Genomic DNA, 23,545 nt, shown 5'->3' on the forward strand with positions numbered 1-23,545 from the left:
GTACTGCTATGAACATTCAGGTCCACAGAAGCACATATTTATTTGAAGAGACTGTCTTTGCCCAATATTCTTCAGTTACTTTTTTGTCCTGTATCTAGCATCCATATATATGTGTGTGTGTTTGTGTGTGTGTGTGTGTGTATCTGTTTCTAGGCTTGCTCTTTTGTTCTACTATCCTGTTTGTCTATCCTAGTGTCAATAGTGTACAGCTTTAATTATTAAGCTTTGTATTATAAAATTTTGAAGTAGAGCAAATCTTCCCACCATATTGTTCTCCCAAAATACCTTGAATCTTCTTGTCCTTTTGCATTTCCATATACATTTTAGATTCTGCTTAACAGTTTCTAATATGATACCTGTTGGGATTTTGATTGGAATTCCATTGAATTTACGCTTTAACTTGGGAAAGATGAGCTGTTTACAATACTGAGTCTTCCAGTCTGTGAACAAGATAATTTTTTCTCCATTTATTTTAGTTGTTTAATTTCTCCTAAAAAAAATCATACTCTTCTCTCTAGAGACCCTATACATCCTTTTACTTGATTTATTCCTACGCTCTTTAATGAAAAAAATTTTTTTAATTTCATTTGTTTTATGACAATTTTGCTAAATTCTGATTAATTTTCATTATTCCTTAGATTATTTTGAATATTCTGCATATACACTTATACCATCTGTAAATAATGATGATTTGTTTCTCCCTTTTCAATTCTTATACATTTCATCTCTTTATCTTGCCCTTACTGCTCTGGCTAGAACCTTCACAATATTGTTAAATTGTTGGAGTGGACATTTTTGCATTCTTAATTTAAGAATTTCTTAAGATTTAAATCCATAGTTTTATTAAATGTTTTTTCCTTTTATTGAAGTGATCATTATTTTTTCTTCCTTAATCTATCTCAGTGTACAGAATTCTATTAATTGAATTCCAAATGTTAAAACAGTTTTGCATTCCTTTGGTAAACCCATCTTGATCCTGTTACAGTTTTTCAATATAGCTCAGTATGGTTTCGTTTGGCTTATTTGCATCTATGTTCATTAGTGAGATTGCCCATTAATTTTCACATGCTGTCCTTAACAGGTTTTATATCTAGTTTAAGCTAACTTCATAAAATGAATTGGAAACTGTTCCTGCTTTTCATTTATTTTATTTCTCCTCACAGTGTTCAGTAGAACTTGTGAGAAATGCCATCTAGGCCTAGAGTTTTCTATGCCAGAAGGTTTTGAATTACTATTTCAGTTCCTTTAATCAGTAAAGAATTATTTAGGTTTTCTAATTCTTTATGTGTTTTGATGAGTTTTATTTTTCTGGAAATTTGTCCATTTCATATAAATTTTCAAATTTGTGGCATAAAGTTTTGATATCTTTTTAATGTCTGCAGTATATAGAATATCTCCTTTTTCATTCTTCATACAGGCTGCTTTATATGTCTATTTTTTAATTCAGGCTTGCCCAAAATTTATCATTTCATGAGGAACAACTTTTAACTTTGTTAATCCTCCCAGTATCTGTTTGTTTTCCATATCATTGGTTTCTATCCTTATTTCCATCTAATTTATTTGACTTTAACTTGATGATTTTATATGACTTAATGGAGATGGATGCTTATCATAAATCTTGAACGTTTCTTCTTTTAGAATATTAATGTATGCATTTATAGCATATAAGTTTTGATGCATTGATTTTCATTATCTTTCAGTTTTAAATATTTTCTTATTTTCTAATGATTTTATTCTGAAATCTGTGTAGTAAAAGTATATTGTTCAGTTCTCAAAATTGGGATTTTTCTAGTTCAGTTGTATAAATCTTTTCCAAGAATATTTTTTTGCTTTGCCTTTTGCCCTGTTTTTTCTTCATTAATTTCTGCTCATTATCATTTCCTTCTATCCCTTGATTGGATTTAATTTGCTGTTCTATTAAAAAAATTTCTCCTGGTGGAATGTCACTGATTTCAACTTTTATTTTCTAATATTTTACATCAGTGTTTGTAATATTTATGTTAAATTTAAATGATTTTTAAAGTATTAAGACTGCCTTATAAATACTATTTTAACAACATACTGAAGGAATGTTTTTGCATTTTATTTTTTAGCATTTAGAACTGTTTTTAGTATGACAAAAATGGTAATACCTGTTCTTTTTTTTTTAAGTAAAAAGGAAACAAAAAATCCAGTCCTTCCCATTTACTCTTTAACACTGTGTTGTACTATCCAAAAATTTCTCAATACATTTGAATGCACATATATAATGCATATGTTTGTACATCTTAATATATTATGCGTATCTTCCTATATCAATAAATATACTTCTATAGCATCATTTTAATGACAGCATAATATCCTACTCTGTGGATTTACCACAGTTTATTTAATCATTCTCTTTTTGTTGGGCATTTAGGTTTTTTCCCACTTCTCCCTATTAAAAATAGCTGTGATAAACCCTTGTCATTAAAACTCAGCAAATAATCTGATTATTTCCCTTGGAATGAAATCTTTGGGTCAAAGGACATGCCCATTTTTAAGACCTTTGTCTAGCATTATAAAATTGTCCACTGAAAAGGTTGTATTAATGTATTTTATTTGTCATCGATGGATTACTTGATACAAGATAATTTTCTCCAGCATTGAGGAGTGTGTGTGTTGTGGGGTGGGGCTGTAGCTAGCTTTCCTTACTGGAAGATTGGACCTATGCCCCAACTTCTTTTAGCCATTTCTATATTTCTGGGTTTAATAATGGCCACACCCCAGTCTTGAAATGTAATGCCTCAATCTTGCACGAGTTTTGATATGTACTATTTTTATTCTTATTAGAAATACTAGACATGCTTTTTAATTTTCAGTGTGATTTTGCCTTTGATTCATAGGTTATTTAGCATGTATTTCTCAATTTCCAAACATTTGGGAATTTTCTAGTTATTTTTTAAATTTCTAACTTAACTATACTGTGATTAGAAAACATACTCTGCTTACAGTTCTTTAAATTTTGTTGGGTCTTAGAAATCCACTTCTGCAATATCTTGAGTTGTAATCCAAACTAGTATTTTGTGTGTGTGTGTGACATCACTTTTACTTGAAAGAATGACTAACAGACAAGCCACAGTTACCCAAACTTGAGTATATGGCAGACATTCAATAAAAAATGAACAAAGCGAGCTTGCTGCTTCCAGGGAAATAACTCACAGTAGTTGTTGCCAATGATGAAATTCAAATTTTTCAAGTGAAAATTAGAATTTTGGAAAACTTATATCTGCCACCATGAGTTTAACAGCTTCCCAGGGCTTAAGGCAGTGTGTGTGCATGCGTGCATGCATGCACTCAGTCGTATCCAACTCTTTGCGGCCCCATGGACTATAGCCCACCAGGCTCCTCTTTCCATGAGTTTTTCCAGGCAAGAATACTGCAGTGGGTTGCCATTTCCTCCTCCAAGGGATCTTCCTGACCCAGGGATTGAACCTGTATCTCCTGCATTGGCAGGTGGATTCTTTACCACTGAGCCACCTGGGAAGCCCCCCAGGACTTAAAGAATGTTCTAATGTAATCAGCAGTGATTTTTAATATCATGTAATCATACGTGTCAATATTAGGAAATTCTGCATAACTCAGTGGGCCAGTGTTTTTCAAATGACTAATGCATAATGTTATAAAGTTATACACATAGAAAAAAAAAAGTTATACACATAGGTAAAAGGTCTATTCAAAGAAAAAGAATTTAGTAGTTGACCTAGAAATTAAAGTATACCTCCTGACTTATAAATTATTGTTGTCAAGTATTTATATTTAAAATCAATCAATCTCTTCCTGGCACACCCCATCCCACCCCACTACCTACCTCTATTTCTGAGCAGTAACTATTTTATATGATCTCTCTCTCTCTCTCCAGAGAGAGACTGAGAAAATAGTTTTATACAATCATTGTTCATTTAGATTCACCTACATATTTACATTTTATGTTTTCCATGCCTTGCTGAATCTCTGAGTTTTCTTCATATTTCTTCTTCCTGAGGAATATTCTTTTACATTTCCTTCAGGGATAGGTATGCTCGTGGCAAATTATCTCAGTATTTTACTTGTCTGAATTGTTTTTCCACCTTCATTCTGTAAAGTTTTTTTTTTCTTTTTCTTTTAATTGGAGGCTAATTACTTTACAATATTGTAGTGGTTTTTGCCATACATTGACATGAATCAGCCATGGGTGTACATGTGTTCCCCATCATTCTGTAAAGATTTATTAAGTGAGAAGACAAGGTTGTATTGGCAGTTATTTTGAGACACTTTTCCACTGTTTTCCGGTTTCCACTATTGCTACTGAAAGTCAGCTATCAGTCTGTAGTCCATTGTTTTCACTGTTTTTGAGATTTTCTATGTTTCTTTGTTTCCTGCAGTTTTCAGTGGTATATAGCTAACTATAGATTTCTTTTTCTTGCTTGATGTTTAATGGGCTTCTCAAATCAGTGGATTGGTATCTTTAATCATCTCTGGGTAATTATCAGTCATTATATTTTCAGTATTGTTTCTGCTCCATTTTCTTTTCACTTTTTAAACTTCATTGAAATATATGCTGACTTTCAAAGTAATCTTTTACATTTCTTAATCTCACCTTTATTTTTTCCATGTTTTGTCTCTCCTTGCTTCAAGCTGATTATTTTCTAGTTCACTAATTTTCTCTTTGACTATCTAATCTGTTCAAATTCTTAATTTTTATGCTTTTCTATTCTTAAATTTCTTCTTGCTGCTTTCCCAAATCTATAGTGTCACTTTTGATTATTTATTTCTTACTGAATGTTTAAAATTCAGCTTTTTTCTCCATGCTAAGCATTGGGGTTTTCCTATGCTACTGATAAGACATACCAGAATATATTGTATACTGCAATTTTCAAAATGCAACTCTTTATGTTTCCAGCCTGGAGTATGAGATATTTTGTCAGAGCCTTACCCCTTGGTGGACTCTTCTGTGGTTTGTGAGAAGAATAGCTCTTTCTGTCCTCTTGGATCATGCTGTAAGGCTGCATCTGACTGTCACTTCTCTAGAGTTCCCCAGAAGTGAAACCTCTTGCCTCCACAGCTGCCTTCTTTCCATAACCCCTCCATATCCCCAGGGCAGAAGCAGCTCCTGCTTCCCTCTTTGAGTTCTAATCCTTTCTCTGTTCTCATAGGTAGTTTTTCACTGTTTATGCTGTTAATTTGTTTAACACTTAAAAAAATTTTATTGGGCTGGCCAGAAAGTTTGAGTTTTTCCATACCCAATATTTCATCTAGATTTTGTAGTTGTTTTTATCACCTTCAGGGGAAATGCTGATCAGAGAAATCTGGCTTTGATCTGTTCTTTACAGTGCTCCTCAAAGAATAGAAATTCTAGTCTACCAGTCATTTACCACTCTATAATGAGATAAGAACAGAAATTGAGTATAAATATCTAGAAAGTGTTAGAATAATTTATGTTGCTGTGAAATCACAGCATATGGTTTTGTATATTGTAAAAAATGTATTGGTTCTTAATATACTAGAGTGTGTGTGGGGTGGGGGGGCGGTGAAAGGTAGTCCTTCATCACAGTTGGGCTTCCCTGGTGGCTCAATGGTAAAGAATCCACTTGCAATGCATGAGACACGAGTTCAATCCCTGGGTCAGAAGGATCCCCTAGAGAAGGAAATGGCAACCTACTGCAGTATTCTTGCCTGGGAAATCCCATAGACAGGAGCCTGGCGGGTCTGTGGGGTCACAAAAGAGTCAGACATAACTTAGCAACTAAACCACCACCATCATCACAGTTAATTTGAGAAGCACTTCTTCATACAAGAAGGTACTAGTCTCCTACAAGCCTTCTCTTTCTCTGCTTTTATAGAATACATTGTAGAGGAGAGAAAACTTTCTGTATACTTTTATATTAAGTACCTGGGGCCTGCAAATTAAACAGACAAATGGCAAATTAACAGGAGAAAAGATTTTCATTTGCACATGGTGGGCGGTAGGGAGCAGGCATACTCACAGGAAAAAGTGAAACCCACAGAGACCCAGAGGCTTATATACCATTTTAACAAAGAGTAAAAGTGAAGACACTAGACAAAGGAAGGAGGGGGGAGTTTGGGTATCTAGGGTTGGAAGTAAATTGTAGGAAGGTAATCAGAAAATATATGGTAAAAAAGAGTTATTTAGTAAGGTTTGTTACACAGGTAAGAGTGGTTTTCTTATTCCTGGTACATGAGAGGGGAACACCTTTACAAAAGGAAATTTCTGTCACTTTAATAAAGGGAAATTAATGTCCCATTTTTAGGCAGAATGGAGGAGAGTAGAGTGTTTTCCTGTATGTGCTGATTTTCAGTTGCCTTCAACTCAAAATAATCCTCTGCTAAAGTGGCATATTTGGGGCTGGAATATTTTGATCCCTTCCACATACTTACAGCCATACCTTGTCCCTCTAGACCTGTGATCTCTTTTGTTTGTTTGGAGCATTTGTTTTTGGATAATTTTTAAATTTTTTATAAGTCATGCATGTTTATTACAAAAGTTTTAAAATTCAGATAGATGAAATGAGGGGCAGTTAAGATCATTCTTAATCCCACCACTTTTCACAATTCAGAGTAAACATCCCATAGTTTCTCTCTGTATTTAGTATAGAAACATTCCCCATACTCTTCCATAGCAGGATTTCTTCTCTCTCTCATTTCGTTCCCTCAGAATGGAACCAACTAAGGAAATTCAGAGCATGCATGTTTAAGCTTCTTGGCAGCCTCAGAAACACCCTAACATGGGAAGCCAAAGAGAAAACCAATAAGAGAAGGCTTATAATTGTTTTTAAAAGCATGTTATCAAGTAAAGTTTGTCAAGAATTAAGACAGTGAACTTTTTGTTCAAGATTAATATACTGGGATTGTATGTTTTATGAATATGTATATTTTAAGTTTCTATGATGAGTAAAATTTACATAAAAGTATTTTTAGCTCTTATTTCTATATCTCATAAAATTTTAAATTAATGGATTGCCTTTTACTTTAATATCAATTAACATTACAAATAACTAACCAAATAGCTTTAATAATAGAAAAATTACTTTCACAGTAATGGCTTACTTTCAGACTAAAACCTCAAAGAGCATGCATGCTTGTTTTAAACATTACATAGGCGATTTTGTTTGGTGCCCGTGGTTATGAACCATGGTATTAAAAAGTGTATAATAGCCAAAAGATCCCATTTATAATAGCAACTAAAAATATAAAATGCCTCTGGGTGGGGAACCCAACAATCAATATTTGGAACCAATGTGAAGAAAACCTTAAAATTCTAACTCAGAGACATAAAAGGAAATGGAGATGCATATCATATTCACAGATGAGAATGTTAGGAAAATGTTAATTTCTACTTGTTAATCTATAAATATAATACTATTTCAGCAAAATATTTTTTAAAAACTTTTTAGTGTTTGAGAAATTGATTTTAAATTTCAGCTGGGAGGAAGAAAAATCTCATAGGAAAATGTTAGCAAAGAGTAATAACGAAATGAGACTTATTTTGCCAAATATTAAAATAGATACTATTGCAGAATTAAAAATGGTATCAGACTAGATACCAAAATAGTGGAAAAGAGTAGAAACCTAAAAATAACTTCGTATGTGTGTATGCATATGTAGAAATTGTCATTTCAATTACTAGTATTTTCACATATGTCCAGGAAAATGAATCGATTCATGCTGGTAACTGTAGCCCAGGGCAGTAAGTGATTTCCAGTTATTTCCCACTGACTGGTTCCCTCTTTAAGTATTTGCCTCTCACCACCTTACTACCTTCTCCCACCCTTGAGATTTTTCCCCCTTTCAGATCCCTCCAAAAAGCCTTCCTCTGGCTCTAAGGATTCTTATTGTTTTATGATGCAATCAGTTTAGCTCTCTCCTTTGCCCAACTCTTCTCTCATCTAAGATGCATCGTGCTTATCCTCACGTTTCGCAATTAAAAAGGAAAAAGGCTAAACAAAGCTATAATTCCCTCACTATGTGTTTTTAGTCTTCACAAATGAACCATCCAAGCTTAAACTGCAGCCAGCTTTAAAAATAGTGCTTTTCTTCTCCCCACAACACAAAGAAATGAAAAATATTCAGCCTCTCTAGTAATCAAGGAAATGTAAATGAAAGCATTTATGGGTGACTTTTTTTCCTCCTATCTGATTGGCAAAGATTAAAAAGAATAATCATCCTAGGAGAGCCAAGCAAGGTAGAGGAAAGAACACTTTCACACTCGGTAGTTGCGGAGTAAATTGTTGAAAGTTTTCCAGTTGTATATGTATCAAAAGCATTCTTTTCTATGCCTCTTGACCTAGCAACTCTGCTTGTAGGACTGTTACAGGTGATCAGGGTTGTTCACATAGACGCATGATCACATTCATCTGGGCTTTATTTCTGATGATGCAAAATAGGCCCTGCCATACTTCAGAGTAGACTGAGCCATCATAAAAATTAGTTTAGAAAAGAATCCTATTGAACATTGGAAAAAGTTCATTGGCCGTGAAATGAAAACTAGGTAAAATTGGTAAAGCTTTGTATAAACGTGAAAGTATTTTCATATAATATGGTCAACTATTCATTAAATATTTACTGTGTGCCTAGTATTCTGTCAGGTTTTAGGTGGGAATATGTTGAAAGTATAAAATATACTTGTTCTTTTAGAATTTCATGCTACGTTTGAACTGTTGAGCTTGAATATGTATATTTGTTCCTTGCACACTTAGTAGGTGTAGCTGTAGATAATGGAAAGAGCATTGAATATAGGTAGGGATTTGAATTCTGTCCCTGTCACATACATGTCTACTCACCTAGACAAATTATTTGAGAACATGAAGAATGCTGACCTCTTGGGGTGATAGTAAGAGTGAAGGGAGATAAAACAAGGACTGCTTTCCATAATGCTTGATGAATAGTAATATTAGTAATGATTATTAATTAATTAGTTATTGGAGTTCCCTGGTGATTCAGTGGTTAAGAATCTACCTTGTAATGCAGGGGACACGAGTTCCATCCCTGGTCGGGGATGCCCCGACCTACAATGCCCCACAACGTTTTGGCAACAAAGGTCCGTGTAGTCAAAGCTATGGTTTTTCCAGTAGTCATATACAGATGTGAGAGCTGGACCATAAAGAAGGCTGTGGTTGTTGTTCAGTCACTCAGTCATGTTGCACTCTTTGCAACCCCATGGACTGCAGCAAGCCAGGCTTCCCTGTCCTTCACTGTCTCCTGGAGTTTGCTCAAACTCATATCCATTGACTCAGTGATGCCATCCAACCATCTCATCCTCTGTCGCCCCCTTCTACTCTTGTCCTCAGTCTTTACAGCATCAGGGTCTTTTCTAATGAATCAGCTTTTTGCCTCAGGTGGCCAAAGTATTGGAGTTTCAGCTTCAGCGTCAGTACTTCCAATGGATATTCAGGGTTGATTTCCTTTAGGATGGACTGGTTTGATCTCCTTGCTGTCCAAGGGACTCTCAAGAGTCTTCCCTAGCACCACAGTTCGAAAGCACCAATTCTTCAGCACTCAGTCTTCTTTATGGTCCAACTGTAACATCTGTACCTGACTACTGGAAAAACCATAGTTTTGACTAGATGGATCTTTGTTGGCAAAGTGATGTCTCTGCTTTTTAATACACTGTCTAGGTTTGTCATAGCTTTCCTTCCAAGGAACAAGTGTCTTTTAATTTCATGGATGCAGTCACTGTTTGCAGTGATTTCAATGTTAAGATGGTTATAATGTCCTTTATAATTGGTATCTTTTTCATCAGAAGAAGGAGATTTAAATAATTTATTATAATATTTAGCTGTAAGTCAACTAAAAACTTACTTACAGTATATTCACTTTCAATGTTTTCTTCCTGAAATTTTCTCTTTCCTTATATTCTTTTTCACATCTCTCTACAGTATGGATGGCGCAGATCTGTGTTTTGAAATCGTAAAACGAGCTGATGCTGGTTTCGTATACAGTGAAGCTGTCGCCAGGTATGTAATTTGTATCAACTTTCCAAAGTAAAGGTAGAAGTAAAAGGGAGATGACAAGGAAATCACATGAAGCGTCCTGCTCTTTGAATGACAAGCAGGAAAGGAGCATCTCTTAATGTGCCTTAGTGGAACCAAAGAGTGACCAGAAATGCAAAATATTAAACAGTGAATTTATTTATATGGATTTAGACTTTAACGTCACCGCTGCTGTCTTTTCCATTTCTGACGACTTTTATACAAGGAGGAATTTGATAGGTCAGGAACTATGTAGAAGAAAACTTGGGGTTTTTTTGGTGTGTTTTTGATTTTTGCTTTTTAGCAGATGTGCCTCCTTAGTTCTTCAGTTTGCCTTTTAGTGATAGCAGATTGTATTGTGACCAGTTAATCTGAGAAAGAGCACGGAACAGCAGAACAACAGAAATAACAGCACAGTTTTTCTGCTGAATATATTGGATCTCGCAATCAATCACTGTAGTCATCATTGTTCCAAGTGGAGGAGTTCCTACTCAAAATAAGGATTTAATATGAAAAATCACAGGAGCCATGCACTGGGTCACTTGCCTATAGATTTGGAGAAGTACATCTTTCTGCTTTGGTGACTCTCAATCATATCATAAATACCTGCTCCAATAAGTTGCCTTTTTAATATACAGGTTACAGCAACCCTCTTTAAAGGGTTCAAACCTATAAGGATTTATTAAAACTTTCTACCATTTGGGAAACAGTTACCATTAAATGATTATAACATTCTCTCTCCTACCATTCTTTCTATAATTATGGCACAATGGACAGATATGGCTGAAAACGGCTTAGAGACTACTACCCCCATGCAACTCTAAGCTCAGAGTGACTTGACTTTCTTCAAATTCTTTGCACAGTTTTCTCCTGACTGAGCAGCAAGGGCCCCCATTTCAGGAGGTGGAGCAGCCGTAACTATAACACAAGATGAAGAATATACTAAATTTTAGGTAGCTGCTGTTTTCTACTCCTGAAGCTAGGGGGAGGAAGCAAATGAGAGTTTATATATATTACCTTTAGTTCCTTCTTTTAATTCCTGATTTATTCATGGTAGAACTGAGGCCAAATATCCTTTTTTATTTTGTGCCATGTTCACTAAAAGTGTATTCTAGGGTTTTCTTTTTTTTAGTCCCATTTTGCTTTTGTATTCTTACCACAATTAAAAGTTTTTATTTTGTATTGCATTTTAGAATTAAAAAACATTCTTTAATAATCAATGCTATCTTGATTTTTCTTATGGCATAGTGGTATGCCACTTTCTTCTACTAAGTGAAACCCTCAGATTTTGCATAGCATTATTCATATTTATTTCTTCAAGAATTAGAGTTTTGTATTTTTCCATATTGTTATCTTTCAACAGCAGCATCAAATAGGGAAAACTAAAAATTCTGGATGTTGATTTTATAAAACAGTGAAACTTGATGGAGGAAGATGACTTTTTCCTTTTTGAACCACAAAGACGCTGGAATACCTGGCAGATAGGCTGTTGGAGTTGATGTTAAACCACTATGCTTTTACTCTGTTCCATACTTATCCATTACTTTGCCAACAAAGTCGGTCTAATCAAAGCTAAGGTTTTTCCAGTAGTCATGTTTGGATGTGAGAGTTGGACTATAAAGAAAGCCAAATTTATATGGGCTATAAAGAGTGCCGAGGAATTGATGCTTTTGAACTGTGGTGTTGGAGAAGACTCTTGAGAGTCCCTTGGACTGCAAGGAGATCCAACCAGTCCATCCTAAAGGAAATCAGTCCTGAATATTCATTGGAAGGACTGATGCTGAAACTGAAACTCCAATACTTTGGCCACCTGATGTGAAGAACTGACTCATTTGAAAAGACCCTGATGCTGGGAAAGATTGAAGGTGGGAGGAGAAGGGGACGACATAGGATGAGATGCTTGTATGGCATCACCAACTCAATGGACATGAATTTGAGTAAACTCTGGGAGTTGGTGATGGACAAGGAGGCCTGACATACTGCAGTCCATGGGGTCACAAAGAGCCGGACACAGCTGAGCGAATGAACTGAACTACTCATTCCTATTACTTTTCTTTAGCTTTGAGCCTGTCTCTGCCACTGTGCTAGGTGTTAGAACATGAAGAATACCAGTGTTGTAGAGATGATGTCATAGAGTGAAATGACTGGAGGTCTCTCACAATCTTGAGATTTATAGGAAAGTTAGATGTTTATGTACATCAAGATGAAAGTCTGTTGATTTTAAAAATCTACCTGTATTGCTGTTAAAATGGTGATTTTATGAAAGGAACTTACCAGAATGGACCAAAGAAAAGAGTAATATTGGGATCAACAAATGACACTGCAAAGAGAGAGATTTGGCAAAATTTATTAAAACCCTTCCTAAAAATGACAATAGGGAGGAACCTCAGAAAGTATGATTAGGTATGTCCCCTATTGCAGAGTACCAGTGACCATGTAACCAAGGGCACATAGATCCTTCCTTTGGTTTAGAGCGTTCAACCAGATGACTTCTACCTTCCTTCTCTCTGATCCTATGCTCCATTGTTGGGAAATGCAGCTTGTATCATTTGTTCTAGTGAGACCAAGTGAAAGGCAACTCAGACACCAAGTAATCATACTGATAGTGTTGTTTTTCTCCAGCTGGCTGATCTTCAAGAGGAGTAGCAAAGTGTGACATGAAAGAAAACTGTGTTCAGTCCTTACAACCCAATTACTGATTACCTCTGTTTTTCAGAGGTGGTGAGTTGTGGAGTAAACTAACACACAGGATCAGATTATCAAATCAAACTCTCACAAATCAGAGAGATATTCTTCCCTAGCACCAGGCTTTACTGAACAATTGTAAGGATACAGCCAATCAAAAGACCCAGCTGAAGCTGAGAGAGATCTGGGCCTTTTCAGGGCAGCTCTTCACTTCTTCCTGCATCAGAAAAGCACTGCTGGCCCAGAATAGATGAGGTCTCTACATGAGGTCTGTGAGATTCCACACATGGAGGGGAGCGTTTCAACTATGAAGCATCTCCATTGGAGAGTGGTATAGCTTACACGCCATCCTCCATGAAGCCAATGATGCCTCAGGGATCCTAGGTTCTGTTTATGATAAGCAGTCCTTAGCCAGGGACATTCTGTTAAGGGAATTCCAGAGATAAGCTTTCTTCAGCCTTTATTTTAAAGTTTGGAGAATGAAAGATCCGGATAGAAAAAAACAAAATTAAATAAATACTAACCAATAAATAATGCTAAGTATATTGCATTTCTGTGTCATGGCTGGTTGGGAAGGAAAGTGGGGACAATGAGAAAGGAAGATAGTAGGAAGTAAATGACAGGTATGTAGGGAATAAAATTCAGAGGAAGAGAAGATGAAAAAGACCCTGAAAGAAAAAGAGAAGCAGTAGGATTACAGAAGAAGAACTTTAGAACTGAGAGAAGGAAATTGAAGTAAGTTCTCAAGTAATACTGAATGAACTGCTCTTGTCACACCCAGTGGCTAGTTGACCCTGTTAGCACTTTTAAATGCTGACTCCTCCTCTGTTCTTCTCCTGAGCCCAGTGCAGAGCCTCAGTGGACTCTGCTGGCCTTGTGAGGAGTTTGATTTTCCTAGGACTTCAGCCCAGAAGGAATCTGCTTTGTTCAGGGATGCCCCATCTAATACTTGATTATGTTGCAAAAAGAAATTGTAGGCATAAGGGGGTTCTCTCTTGTTTGTTCTTAGAGCTAAATGGAAATAAGACAGCTAACCAGCCTCTGCTGGCAGATGAAAGGCTCCCACCCCTTGAGTTAGAATTCTTTGTGTCCTTCTGAGCACTGCTCACTTCATAGCAATCCAGAGTAACTAAGTAAAATTAACTGAGTGTCAGAGAACTGTTATTTATTTTTGTCATATTTTAAGGTTGAACTTTTAGTTTGCAGAGCTATTTTACCTATGAGTTGTGTGAATGTGTGAAAATTCCTTTGACTTAGATATCTTAGAAAATGTAGAACACATTATTTCTTCATAAAGCTCATAACCTTATGCGTCTGCCAACTTTTTCATTACTAAGCTGTGCATTCCACCAATCTTGTCTACTGAAATGAAAAGTGTCTGTGGGCAGCGAGTATGATGGTGGGAGTTACAAACTAGGGACAATGTATATTAAGTTTTAAAAATAAAAGATTTTTTTACAGTTCTAGATTTCTTTTGTTTTTCTACAGTCATTACATGAGGCAGATACTGGAAGCTCTACGCTATTGTCACGATAATAACATAATTCACAGGGATGTGAAGGTAAGTCATTTTTATTACTAACTAATATTTGTGAATAGAAACTGACTTATAGCAATGATAGTAATGAGAAATTTTTCTTTAATGTTTTTATGAAGAACATCTTAAAGTTAATTTTACTTACAAATAAAAATTTGTTGAACTCGTTTATATTTGGAAAGTTGTAGTAATTCTTAATAGGAGCAATTTTTTATCATTTCCATTTCCTTATTTTTATTAAAATGTACATGCATTCTAAAATTCCATTATTCTTTCTTTGCCATTGTGTGTGTGTATAAGAGAAGTGTGAAAATCCAGTAAATAGGAAGAACAAACAATATCCTGCACTAAGTTAATTGAGGGGAAAATGAGGATTTGGTTGATATAGGAATAGTTCATCACACTTACATTTCTGTAATGTTGCAATGTAGAATAGTCAGCATTTTATTTTCTTTGCAGAGAGTTTTGAAACGTAGTCTGAAGTCATAAATTATAATACAGTTTGTACCCTTAGGAATATGAATATTACCATTATTCAGTCTTTATGCCTGTTTGATCCCAGTATCAATTCATGAGAACTGTCAGTTCCTGGCTCATTATGGTGTCAGGCAGAACATGGAAGCATGAAAGAAAGGAAGACATGGCCCTCCTCCTCATGCCTACCACTTTTCAAGGCCTTGAGTCGCTAAGAGCCCCTGCAATCTCTCTGGCCCTGTTGTCCACTTTCACATGCTCCTATTTTGTCACTGGTTTCTCTCTAACCTATAGCATCCATAGGTACAGTGCTCTTCTTCTCTCAAGAAATATTATCAAACGCCTGGCTTCTTCAGTGGATTTTAATGGTAAAGAAAATTAAGTAGAATTTAATTAAATTTTCTATAACATCTGAGAAATTTTAGCTGAAATTCTGGTGGCTAAAAGCTGAGAGAAAGCATGAGCAATTCCAAACCAATCTAGTGGAATGTTATAATAGCAATGAAAAATCATTGGAGAAATGTACAAAATACACATTAGTGTAAATTAGTTGTAAAATATCTTATTCTTTTCAAATGTGGTGATAGGAAAGCGATATTGTTATTATCTCCACTCAACATTTTAAACAACTCGGTGGATACATAGCACTTTTATAAGCAAGTATTCTTCAGTTATGCAAACAAAGAGAGGGAGAAGTATAGAAAGATAAGGAGGATGGGGAATGGTCAGTGATTGCAATGTGCCGTATTATTTTTTTGCATTTAATTAATAGAATAAAATGCATATATACAGCATGAACTATATCTCCATAAATGACAATCTGCGGGAGTTCCCTGGTGGTCCAGTGGTTCAGACTCCACACTTCCACTGCAGAGGGCGTGGGTTTGATACCTGGCTGGAGAGCTAGGATTCTGCATACCACGCAGTAAGGCCCCCCAAAAAAGATCGTTTGAAAAGTTAAAATATGTAAAACAGGGGGCTTCCGTGATAGCTCAGTGGTAAAGAATCCACCTGCCAGTTTAGGAGGCATGGTTCTATCCCTGGTCCAGGAAGATCCCACATGCTGCAACTACTGAGCCCATGCACCATACAACTAAGCCCATGCACCACAATTACTGAGCCTGTGCTCCGGAGCCCACTTGCTGCAGATGCTGAAGCCCATCCGCCCCAGAGCCCGTGCTCCGCAACGAGAGAGGCCACCGCAGTGAGACACCCGCACACTGCAGCTGGAGAACAGCCTGCGTAGCAACAAAGACCCAGCACAGCCAAAAATAAATAAATACAATTTTTTAAAATATGGAAAACAAATTCTGAGTTCATGTAGTAGCATTGTGTTAAAGACTGTTGCTCAAGAGGCAATTTTTTTAAACTGAGATATAGTTAACGTTTCAAGTGAGTGAAAGTGAAGTCACTCAAGTCGTATCCAACTCTTTGCGACCCCATAGACTGTAGCCTACCAGGCTCCTACATCCATGGGATTTTCCAGGCAAGAATACTGGAGTGGGATGCCAACGTTTAGCATTATATTAGTTTCAGGTATACAACATAATGATATATGTATATATTGTGACATGATCACCACAGTAAATCTAGTTACTCTGTCACCATGCAAATGTACAATATAATAATATTGACTAGTCACCAGGCTGTACATTACATCTCATGACTTATTTATTTTTGTGATTGGAAGTCTGTACCAGTTACCCCCGTCACCCATTTTGTCCCTCCAACCCTCTTTCTCTCTGGCAACCACCATTCTGGTCTCTGTCTGTGAGTTTTGTTTGTTTATTTGTTCTGATTTTGAGATTCAGTGTATGACTGAAATCTTATTTGTCTGTCTCTATCAGACTTACTCAACATAATACCATCAAGGTCCATCCACTTTGTCACAATGGCAAGAGTTCATTCTTTTTTATGACTGAGTAGTATTCTGTTGTGTGTGTGTAAGTATATACATATATACACTCACACACACTGTATCTTTGTTCATTTACCTGTCAATGGACACTTAGGTTGTTTCTATCTTGGCTAATGTAAATAACGCTGCAGTAACATGGGGGTGCATACATCTTTTTAAAGTAGTGTTTTTGTTTTCTTCAGATAAGTACTCAGAAGTCAAATTGCTCAATCATTTGGTAGTTCTTGTTAAAAGTGAAAGTCGCTCAGTCGTGTCCAACTCTTTGCAACCCCATGGACTACACAGTCTGTGGAATTCTCTAGGCCAGAATACTGGAGTGGGTAGCCTTTCCCTTCTCCAGAGGATCTTCCCAACCCAGAGTTCAAACCCAGGTCTCCCACATTGCAGGCAGATTCTTTACCAGCTGAGCCACAAGGGAAACCCAAGAATAGTGGAGTGGGTAGCCTATCCCTTCTCCAGTGGATCTTCCCAACCCAGGAATTGAACTGGGGTCTCCTGGATTGCAGATAGATTCTTTACCAACTGAGCTATCAAGGAAGCCCCCATATGGTAGTTCTGTTTTTAGTTTTTTGAGGAACCTCCATACTGTTTTCTAGAATGACTGCACCAATTTACATTTCCACCAATAGTGTATGAGGGTTCCCTTTCTTTCTACATCTTCACCAATACTTATTTCTTACCTTTTTGAGGATAGTTATTCTAACAGGTTAGGAGGTGATCTCTCATTTGTGGGATTTGCATTTTCCTGATGATTAGTGATGTCGAGCATCTTTTCATGTACTTGTTGGCCATCCGTCTTATTTGGAAAAATGTCTGTTCAGATCCTCTGCCCACTTTTTAAATCAGATTGTTTGGGATTCTGTTACTGAGTTGTTAGAAGCAATTTTATTTTGAATTCTGTTCTTGAGAGGTAATTATATCAGCATCATATGAGAAATAATGATGGACAACACACTCTACTGTAATACTTTCAATAATATAGTCAGTCAGCTTTTTGGTTGGCCATGGTATTTTGTATAATGACAATACAAAACCAAATACAATATCTAAGTAGTTATGTTTGAATACTGTGCTTCAGCTTCTCATTTACATTCTGATTGATTTATTCAACAAATATCCAAGTACCTACTTCACACAGTATACTATGTCTAGAGCCCTAAAGGCATTATGGTCTCAGTAGACAGATGAGATAGTATATCTGTTACCAACTGCTGCAGATCAACACACAGTGACTTACAGCAATCACCCTTTATTTGCTGACTTATTTGCTGTCAGTTCTGCAGTTGACAAAGCTTGAGGAGGACTGCTCAATTTTGTCTCACAGGCTGTTGGCTAAGGTGGCATGGCTAGTATCCACAAAGGCTTCACTCACTTTTCTGGCATCTCAGCAGAAGTGAATAGAACAGCTGGAAGCTGGCTGGGCCCTCTTCGCAGTCTCTCATTCAGAACCTCTCTCTCTCTCTCTCTCTCTCTCTCCCCCCTCTTCATGGCCTCCCTTTCTAGCAGGACAGTGTCTCATGGCACCAAGGAGCAAAAATGAAGCCTAGCCTAGAATGGGCACCATGTCATGTCTTCTGCCTTCTGTTTGTCAAAATGTCACAAGAGCAGCCTGGATTCAAGAGGAGGAAAAACAGTTTGCACCTTTTAGTTAGAGAAGCAACATATATGCACAAGGATAGGAGAACTTGTTCATGGCCATCTTCACAGATAGGCAAAACAAATAATTATCATCCAAGGTATGGGGTGGGAAATATTAAAAGACAGAGTCATAGAAACTTCACAGAAAAAGTTTCATTTTAGCCTACTCTTGAGTCATGGGAGAGTTACAACAGGATGAGAGGACATTTCAAGCAACAGGAATAGTGTAGGCAAAGGCTCAAAGTTACTGTAATAAATTTTAGTAAATTTATTATATCTAAGGCACATGCCAAATAATTTTGAGGAAGCATCCAGAAACATGAACTTCCCAGGTGGCAATGGTAGTAAAGAATCTCCCTGCCAATGCAAGAGACACAGATTTGATCCCTGGGTCAGGAAGATTCCCTGGAGGAGGGCACGGCAACTCACTGCACTGGTCTTGCCTGGAGAATCCCATGGACAGAGGAGCCTGACAGGCTGCAGTCCATAGGGTTGCAGAGTTGGACACAACTGAAGCAATTTAGCAGGCACACACACACATCCAGAAACATTCTAAGGAAGGGAAGAGAGAAGTGATTCTCAAACTACAAGTTAATAAGAAACCACCAGAAAAGGCACCATTGTTGAATTGGGAAGCAGACTCAACACAGAGCACACATTATTATTGATATTCTTTGTATTTCAGTACCTGAAATCTATACATTTCGCTTGGTAACTATAGTGCTCACATTTAGCTAATTGGTAAATTGGGATTGGGTTTTTTTTTTCTTAAGACATCCATCCAAAAATACATATCTAGTGTCTACTCTGTGTCTGGCACTATCCTAGGAACCAGAGCTACATCATCGAACAAAACAGACCAAATCACTGACCCTGTGGAGTTGACTTTCTAGTTCAGGGAGACAGACACTGATCACTGAGCATAAATAAGTCAACTGTATAGTAGGTTAGAGAGATGAAAAGGACTACAGGGAAGAAAAAAAAAGAGCACCAAAGGGATGAGGACTACTGGAAAACGGGTTGCAGTATTAAATAGGGTGATGAAGCAGGCCACATTGAACAGGTGACCTCTGGCAAGGAGAGAGGGTGGGCTAACTGACACCAAAGGAGGAGGATTCTGGGTAAAAGAAAGACAGGAGCATAAGTGGCCTGTTTGAGCGAGAGCAAGGAGGCCAGTATGGTTGAAGCAAAGTGGGCCAAGGGGAGAGTGGATAGTAGATGAGGTTAGAGAGGAAAGGAGGGGAGGAGAATCTTTAACCTTTACTCTGACAGATCTGAGGATTCACCAAAGAGTTTTGAACAAAGACAGACTTTCCACGGTAACAGTACTACATTGCTTTGTTGCTCTAATAGATTGAATAGGGGCTTCAGGGTGGAACTTGGGAAACAGGAGATGGTCCTGCCTGGCAGGGCCAGAGTGGTAGCAAGGAAGTGATAAAAACAAAAGTAGATTCCAGGTATATTTGAAGGTTATGTCCACAGGATTTGCTAATATAATTTCAGTAGCTTAGGTAACCCAAAGTAGTTTCATTCAGGACCTTATTATAGAGGTTTTCCAGTGTAGTGATCTTTAATAATAATGCAACTTTAATGACAGTACATTTCCCATGGCTAATAATTTAAACTTTCACTGGATGTGTTCTTACTCTTTTTGCTAATTATAACAAATTTTGCACCTAGTAGCTTTTCTTCACATTCAGATAGTGGATATTCAGTGACTTGTCTGGATATAGATTTCCTCTGTATGTAGATTTTGATTTCTATAGTGAGTTTTTGTCAAAGTCTTCTTCCTTTATACTCAGTAAAGAAAATAGAAGACCATTGCAACAGTCCATTCCTTTGAGAAAAATTTAGATTATTTAATCATCTCTTTTAGCTAGCCAAGAATATTCTCAATTTCTCCCTTGTTCTGGTTCTAATTCTCCTTCCCTCCCTCCTTCCCCGCCCCCCAAGTTCTTGGCATAGATCCAGAAGCATTGGGTTTCAAACATTCTAGTATTATATTAATAATACTTTTTTCTTTACTTGGTAGACATTTCTTTTTGAAATCAGAATACCTGAGTCTAAAAATGTTTGGTTCTATCAGGTTACATTTGAGTCTGTGGTGCCATGTGATGTGTAATAGAAACTGTTTGTTTTGAAGAAGCAGTTTCATATGAAATTGTGTAAAATGTAATTGTATAATTCTTTGAAGACTCTTGAGAGTCCCTTGGACTGCAAGGAGGTCAAACCAGTCAATTCTAAAGGAAATTAGTCCTGAATATTCATTGGAAGGACTGATGCTGAAGCTGAAGCTCTAATACTTTGGCCATCATGCAAAGAACTGACTCATTAGAAAAGACCCTGATGCTGGGAAAGATTGAAGACAGGAGGAGGAGGGAACGACAGAGGATGAGATGGTTGGATGGTATCACCAACACGATGGACATGAGTTTGAGCAAGCTCCAGGAGTTGGTGATGGACAGGGAAGCCTGGCGTGTTGCAGTCCATGGGGTCGCAAAGAGTCAGACAAACTGCACGACTGAACTGACTAACTTAAGTTTGGGAAGACGTGTCTTCATAGTACAGCATCTCCCAACAGCCATATGCATTCGGGGCCAGGTTCTTTGTTGTGGGGGGCTGTCCTTTGTTTTGCTACCTCTGCCTAGCCTCGACCCACTAGATGCCAGGAGCATTTCCCTGCTATGTGACGCTCAAAAATGATTCCCAACATTTCTAAATGCCCCCTCAGGCACAAAAGCCACCCCTGGTTGATGCCCACAGTCATAATATTCTATTTCTCATGCTTTGCCTCCCTACAGGCATTAAATAGGGCATGTATGCAAATTTCTTTTTTCTATCACCTTTCCTTTTATTCCTGTTTTTTTTTTTTTCTTGTGAAAGGATGTGAAAACTTTCATTATGTTTCAGTGTTTTCTTCCTCTCAGCCCTAAATGAAAAGTACTTTAGAAAGAAATAGTCCAGTTTTTGAGGTGAATGCAACTCCTGGCTCCTTGCTGGCCTTCATTGGCTCTGTTCAGCCATGAGAGTCACTGTTTTATTGTCTCTCCTGTATCCCAGAGATGCCTCACAAAGCATCACCTGACCGGGGAGAGAAAACCAAGCCTCAGACCTTTCTACACCACTGACCTACTGACGTCTGATTTTAATAAGCCAAGTTGAAGTTAAGCCACTTCTTTGAGAGCAAACTGCTCGACACACAAACACACAGTCCCTTCCTATTCTGAATAGGGCCTGTGCCCAGGAGGTTTGGGGGCTCCGGTTTAGTTCTCAGAACTGCAAAACCCCAAATCTCACAGCTGCTCAGCCAGGAACCTCCACCCAAGCATTTCTGTGTGTGCTTCCTTTAAATGGTTTCCTCACTAACCCGTGAACACGCCCGGCTGCTCTCTGGCCACCTTCTGGTATCAGTTCTCCTTTCACCAGCCGAGGGCCAGACTTCATTATAAATGGGTGTTCATCACATCACACTAGTTGCTGTGGCATTGTGGATTTCTTACGGTGTTTCTTCCTCCCTCGCTCTTGACATTTGTCTTACATCTCTTACCACAGCTCCCCAAAAGTCCCTCGTGTTTATATTATATAGAACATTGAGAGTTTCCTTAATTCTGTTCTTTATTATAATAAGCACGCAGGCTTACCTTCTCTGTTACTTTTGTAAGATTGTCGAGCGTAATGTACATGTTCAGCTTGATCGTGGGGTTTTTAATACTTAGAAATAGAAGATAAACTTAAGATGACCTTGCTTCTCTTTTTCCACCCATCCCCCATTTCAAAAAAAAAAATCAACTCCAACTTTCTTTTGCTCGGTGGATGGGAGTACTTTCACTGCTGGTTCCCTTCTGAGCCAGCAGGAGCAAACATGTGCCATACAGCCAGTGCATTTGTACTGTCAGGTATGAAACCCTTCTAGGTGTAGTAACTCTTGCCACTGATATCAATTCACTTTGAATCCCAGGGCAGGCAAAGAAGGCTCATGGCATTAGGTTGCAGGATTGCAATGCTTAGCAAACTACCAGTGCCTGTCTGCTGTGCTCCGTTTGTGGTTTGCCAAGCAAGATTCCCTCTCAGCTTGTCTTCGCATATTCGCTCATAAGAGCTCCCTCTCTGCAGACTGCAAAGCCCCAGGTGGGCTGCAGCCAGCCTTAACCAGATCAGAGCAGGGTTGACATTGGAGGGGAGCAAAACTTGCCACCCCCACAATGTTTGGCTTGAAGATTATTGGGGGCTGGTTGTTTTTAAGAAGCAAAAGACTCAGGAAGTCTTGCTTTTCACCTCCCCCTTAACCGCCTGAAACAATTTAAAGGGTCTGATCCAGGAAGAATACTAGCACCAGAGATGTCTGCAGAGAATGTGGGCTAGGTGTGGTGGGGGAACTCAGCAGGCTAGGGAGACCAAAGTCCCCTCTGCATCCCATAGTCTTGGTAGCAAGCATTTGTTTCCCAAACATTTGTTTCTCCATCTCTATGTGAATTGCCTTCCTCCCCTTTGAGGTCCCCAACCCCTACCCTCTTCTCCTTCTCTCAGTTGGCTCATAAGTTCCAATTGCCCAGCTTGTCCTTGAGCCTCATATTCCAGAGGATATGAGGCCATATTCCCCTTAGGTATGTAATTTATTTTGGTTTTTTTTTCTCCTGTTAATCCATCTCAGGTCAGGAAACCAGTCAGGAGAACCTACAGGAGTAGAGGAAAGTTTTTTCCTTCTCCAGCATCTTCCTGTTCTCCCCCAAAGAATAGAAACTCACTTTCAGGAGGAGTACTCCATCCTTCATTTTGCTGTTCTAGTCTTAACTGTTCATGTTCCTCATTAATAGTTTGCAGGTTGCCTTAATGGGAGTGTAGATATGAAAGGATAAAGGGGGAAATAAACCTTTGTCATGCCTGTTAAGACACAATCTTGTCGATCTTTAAGTCAAAATTTGGGGTTTCTGAAATTGTGTTTGATGTTAACTTACAGACACATTAAAAGCATCACTTTCCTGAAATTCACACTCCAAATTTAGGATAAATTTTAGAAAGTGATACTTCCTTTAAAATATTTGCCATGACATTAAATAGTCAGTTCCTCAATTACACAAAAAATTCAAAATAATTTGCAGTCACCTATTCATGAAAGCATCTATGGTGTAAAGATAAACATGGTGATTAATAAGCTCAGTACAGAGAATTAAAACGGAAGTTTTCTACCAGAATGAGTAACTTGAGAAATTGCATGTCTCCTTTTCTGCCTTTTTCTAATGTAGAGAATTCTACTTTGGTGTAGTATCTTTTATTTAAATAGTGGTGTAAAGTGATTTTTTAATAGTG

The 23,545-nt window shown here is 37.6% G+C and overlaps 1 protein-coding gene across 8 annotated transcripts in view; it reads left to right on the forward strand.

Moving 5' to 3' along the window:
- The window catches only part of CASK (calcium/calmodulin dependent serine protein kinase), a 370,356-nt gene that overhangs the window by 170,022 nt on the left and 176,789 nt on the right, over positions 1-23,545 (forward strand). For all 8 annotated transcript variants that reach the window (XM_043895774.1, XM_043895776.1, XM_043895778.1 and 5 more), the window contains exons 4-5: positions 9,894-9,971; positions 14,160-14,232. In XM_043895774.1, coding sequence (XP_043751709.1) covers positions 9,894-9,971; positions 14,160-14,232 — 151 coding nt within the window. The remainder of the gene's footprint in view (positions 1-9,893; positions 9,972-14,159; positions 14,233-23,545) is intronic.

Source organism: Cervus elaphus, chromosome X, assembly GCF_910594005.1.
Source record: "Cervus elaphus chromosome X, mCerEla1.1, whole genome shotgun sequence".
Lineage (NCBI taxonomy): Eukaryota > Metazoa > Chordata > Mammalia > Artiodactyla > Cervidae > Cervus > Cervus elaphus.